The 5082-nt window shown below is 33.9% G+C and overlaps 1 protein-coding gene across 1 annotated transcript; it reads right to left on the bottom strand.

Moving 5' to 3' along the window:
• Nucleotides 1-341: 341 nt before the first annotated feature.
• On the bottom strand, nucleotides 342-1715 carry LOC131058366 (xyloglucan endotransglucosylase protein 1). Its single transcript, XM_057992239.2, has 4 exons — nucleotides 1427-1715; nucleotides 1227-1327; nucleotides 910-1103; nucleotides 342-820 (listed from the first exon to the last, which is right to left on the bottom strand). The coding sequence occupies exons 1-4, from the start codon at nucleotides 1587-1589 to the stop codon at nucleotides 448-450; spliced, it is 831 nt and encodes a 276-aa protein (XP_057848222.2). The 5' UTR covers nucleotides 1590-1715; the 3' UTR covers nucleotides 342-447.
• Between the last annotated feature and the right edge of the window lie 3367 nt (nucleotides 1716-5082).

The raw sequence follows: 5082 nt of genomic DNA, 5'->3' as shown, positions 1-5082 counted from the left end.
ATGCATAAGGTGTGGAAGGCTGGATGGAAATAGATAAATACTGAAAAATAAAATGAAGCATACAAAAGATTGCACTATTTGTTAATATATACACATATACGTATATTAAAACATTCTTCCAAAAGAAATACAAAATATGTATTCTATATGATTCTTAACCAAGAGCATACATATAAATAGAACGCTGCTTTCTGTGAAAGAAAATAATCTATGCTTTGTGCACTAAACCCCTGTGCATGAATCGTGTTCTTCACTCTAATGTGAATAAGGTTGTCAGTCAGTTTTGTAAGTACGCTGGTAAGAGAGTGGAAATAAATTGAAGCTCGACCAATGCTATCAAATGAATAAAAGGTCTTTTTAAAATAAATATTTAATATCGTTACAAGTATAGCCTGTTTGGGCTTGAAAATAAAGAATGAAAGAATGTGATGATCCTCGGTTGGATGCCTATGCCTGGCGAGTGCATTCAGGAGGAAAGCCCTGCGGAAACCTTTTACTGTCTGTACAATAGTCGTAAATCATATACTTCTTCCGCACCCATTCAAGTTTCTGCTGCTCACTCGACTCCAACGCCTCTGCAGCGTACCATGAATTCACAGAGCAATCAGAAGAGGCAGAGCATGTCTCTGCTTTGAAATTTCCATAAGAGGCGACAAAGGGGGATTTGGTCCAGTCAATCTTCACTGCACCGCCTCTGGTTGCCCAATCATCTGCATTCCACAGGCTCGAATATATTCTCATCGCTTGATTCTTGGGATATGCCACTCCCAAATCCTCGCTGTTCTTGAACACTCTCACCGGCGTTCCATCCACAGAAAATCTGCAACATGAAAATATATTATAACTAAACTGATGAAGTTAAATCTAAGGCAGAGATGATGTTGTAGGGATAATATGAACATGGCTTACATAATTTGCTGGGGATTCCAGAGCAGAGAGTAAGTGTGGAAGTCTGCCGTGGGGTCGAACCAGAGGTAGAATTGCTGCTCGCGATTGCCTTTGCCTTGAGAGAAAACATTAGTGTGCATAATGTAGGGATCTCCAGACAGATTTCCCAGGAACTCGAAGTCTATCTCGTCGTGCTTATCCCCTTGTGATGACAGCTGCCACAATTGGAAATGGAAACCATCAACATTTTATTAGACAATAAATACTCAACTCCCTGCTATTACCCACTACTAATTTGTGGACTGTAGAATGTATGGAAGAGTAAGAGAGAAACTCACATAGTAAGCAGTGACAGTTCCGGCCGAGTTACCAGCCACCAACTTGATTTGCATATCGATTTTGCCAAAGAGATATTCATTCTTAGATTGGAAACCTGAACCTGTTTTAATACAACAGAGGAAGAGGCAGAGGAATCAGCATACTGTTAAAATCCTGTATATTATATACGCACTGGCAGAGAGCAAATGAGATAAAATACCTGAGGACTGATCGAGAGTGAGCTGCAAGCGTTGGCCATTGTCGAGTATCTTAGCACGATCATTTCCCCATGTGATGTCAAAATCGTTATAAAAATTTGCAGAAACAAGGTGGGAAGAGGAGAGTACAAGGCTTAGAAGGAGGAAAAATTGTAACAGATCCATTGGGAAGTGGGAACACAGGACAAGAGTAGAAAATGTAGTTGTAGCAGTACTGGAGAGTGGTGATGGCTGAAGAAAATCAATGGGATTTTAGTGATTAAGGTATGGAAATCGTGAATGGTGATGTCTGAAGAATATCAATGGATTTTATACACGCAGCGTCAGGTAAGGAGTGGAAAGTAGCAGGAAATTTCACATAGAGCTGTTAAGTGGATGAGTTGGAGCCCGCTTTGTATTTAGGTATTATTGCACGCGGAATTCCAGCCAGAAGAAGAGCGTGTTCTTGTATACAGCTGGCTTATGATAGCTGTGTTTCATAATTTGGGAGGCTACTCAAAATGATTGGCTTAGATGTTGACCTCCTTTTTTTTCCAGATGAGCTGTATTTGAGCAGGTGACCAAACGCTTTGGAGCGTCATTTCAGTGCGGGCTGGTCCACGCGTGGAATTTGAAAGCAACCGCGCAAGAATAAGAATGTTCCCGAGTTTGTATTAATCGAAGCCGATTAGTGTGTTCAGCAGATACAGGTCACACACCGTCAACTTATAAATTTGAGATTTGTTACCCTTCTTCGAGGATGTGACAATTGATGATGGTGGTGTTTGTGTAGAACATGAGATGTTGCTTGAGCTACTAGAATAAGATGGATCATCCACAATTCTTTGATTTTCCAGAAATAAATTTTATAATTACATGGGTCTTATTATAATAAATGTTTCTTATTGGATGATATAACTTAAGTCTTTTATCTCTTCATTATAGTTAATAAATGTACATTTCTTACTTTATCTTCAAATATTTGTCTTTTATGTTCAGTTATATAAGCATTAGCAATGCAAACAAATGTCTTATGACGAGCCACACCAGGTTTCCTCCCACTTTGTGCCTCACAAGGAGTCATATTGTAACTTACACTTTTGGTTGTATGCCTATTTATCAAGTAAATAGATGTGTCTATTACTTCAACCCGAAAAGTATTTAGAAAACTATTGGGCTTGAGCATGTTTCTTATCATCTCTATAATTTTATGATTCTTACATTCAACAAACTCCATTTTGTTGAGGGGTATAACTCAAAATTAATTGAATTTAAATGCCATTCTTACATTCAACAAACTCCATTTTTGTAAAGTAATTAAAATTTAATTGAAAATTATTATCCCGCTCTATCTGTACATAGAGTCTTTAAGGAAGAATCACTCAATTGTTCTATGCTAGCTTTTAACTACTAAAATATTAAGAATGATATAGACCTCTTTTTATGTAAATATACCCACTTGTTCTTGTATGAGTCATCCAACAAACAATAAATGCCTACTTTTATTAAATGATAAGGCTTGCATTGGATCACAAATATTAGCACGCACTAGTTCAAGTGTCGCTTTTACTCTAGAGAAGCTTTTCATAATTGAAAAGTCTCAATGTTGTTTGCCACTAATAAAACCTTCATAAACTTGATCATATTGTTTGATGAATGGTAATACTCTCACCAGTTGCTTGTAATATAAAGTAGTTTTAACTCTTGAAAGTGTCGCTATCCATACCTCATTTACCATAACCATGATGCATTACTCAAGAAAACATTTAAATCTTGATTTTCTATATATGCAAGCCTAGTAAGAGGAAAAATTATGTTTTCAACCATACTAACTTTTTCGACAGTCTAATTTACATCATTTTTCAAACATAGATGAAATTTTTTTCATTTTAAAAATAGTGTCTAGAATATCCCTTTTCAACAAGTTGTCCTATTCTCAATAGGATATGAGTTATTGTAGGAACATATAAAATAAAATGATTGTATTATATTGTACCTTAGTTAATCTTGAGCGCAATTGTTCTTTTGCTCACAACCTCAAATCATCCCCATGTTATAATTGCATTTTAGGAAATTCATCCATCTTTGCAAAAATGTTTTATTACATGTTATATGACTACTCTTATTGCAATCCAAAATTCAAACATTTTTTAGATTTCTTTTGTAACATCACATTAAAAGTTATAGGCTATTTTCCCCCTATCTCTCCTTCTTAGAAAAAAATACCATCTTACTTATGCATTTTTTAACAATCATGCTCATACTAACCAAACCTTTTACAACAATGACATTACACACTTGCAATTCATAAGATTTTCAATTACCTCTTTCATTATTACTATACAAATATTCCTATGCCATTGTAGCCTTTGCTTCATCAATTGCTCCTTCCCCTACTCTCATGTTCTCTTCCTCTAAACTTTCTTGTTCCCTTATGAGATGATTAATCATATACTTTTCCCAAGGATATTCTTTAAAATACTAAGCTTTGATTGAAACTCTTGTTCAATAAAATTTTGGTGGAATGATTCATCCTTTGCTTATTTGAAGAGATCCTATAAGATCATATACTAATAGAATATTTTATACCATCAGAATCTTTTGTAGCTACTACAATAGGATCAAAATGTTAAAACAAGTGTCTTGATAATTTTTTGGGTCTATTGAATTCTTGGCATAAGATATAATTTTATTTACTATTCCTATCACATGAGTAGAAAATATTGTACATATTCATAATATCTCATGAAAATATTTTAAAAAATATCTCTTAGGGTTTTGTTGATTGATAGTTTTTACTCTTTTTGTTCATTGAAATGCCTCCTGTAGAAGATATCAACTTTGTTTCAAGCTTCTTGTTAGAATAATTCTATTTTTTTAAAATCTTTTGTTACTTGTTAAACAATGAGGAGGGATTTTAAATGCTTTTTACCAATCTCCTTTAGCTATTCTCATTGCGATTGAGTCCAAGTGGCAAGAACTTGTGCATCTATGTGTAGTTTGAGTAACTAATTTCAAATCTAAAAAAAAAACTCTAATGAGGAACCCAAGGGTGGGTAAGGCGTGAAAAATAATGTAACATAATAAAGCATAAAATCTATGGGGATAGGTGTAACGATAAATTTGGAAAATAGAAACATATACCTAAAGAGATTTAAAAATGATAGATTAATGATAAAATACATACCTTAAGTACTAGAAATAATGGAGGCATAATCTAGGGTCAAACATTGTAGAATTAATATTAGACAGATTCACCAAAATATATTTTTAGGGTATCACCAATCCAAAATACTAGAAGAAGATAAGTATAAGACTATATTTGTAGTTGAATGTGGATCCTATATGTACACAATAACTCAATTTATCTCAATTAATGTACTTATAGATTTTAGTAGGATTACAATAAATGAACTCAAGGACATTTTGTAGAAGACTTCTTGAAAGTATGCTTAGAAGATTTGGTAGTTTGTGAGATGTTAAAATATAATTTCCAAATATTAGGACCATTTTTTGAAATATGTCATAGTCCCAAGATTGCACTCAACTTAAATATGTGTACATTTTCTAGCCTATTTGGCACTCTAATAGTAGATTTTTTCTATAATTAATGATCGTAGACTCTCTCAAAATAGCCATGACTTTTAATTTAACTTTGAAGAATGCAATAGAAAAAAGT

The sequence above is a fragment of the Cryptomeria japonica genome, chromosome 4, assembly GCF_030272615.1.
Source record: "Cryptomeria japonica chromosome 4, Sugi_1.0, whole genome shotgun sequence".
Taxonomy (NCBI): domain Eukaryota; kingdom Viridiplantae; phylum Streptophyta; class Pinopsida; order Cupressales; family Cupressaceae; genus Cryptomeria; species Cryptomeria japonica.
This window is presented reverse-complemented; position numbering and strand designations above follow the sequence as displayed.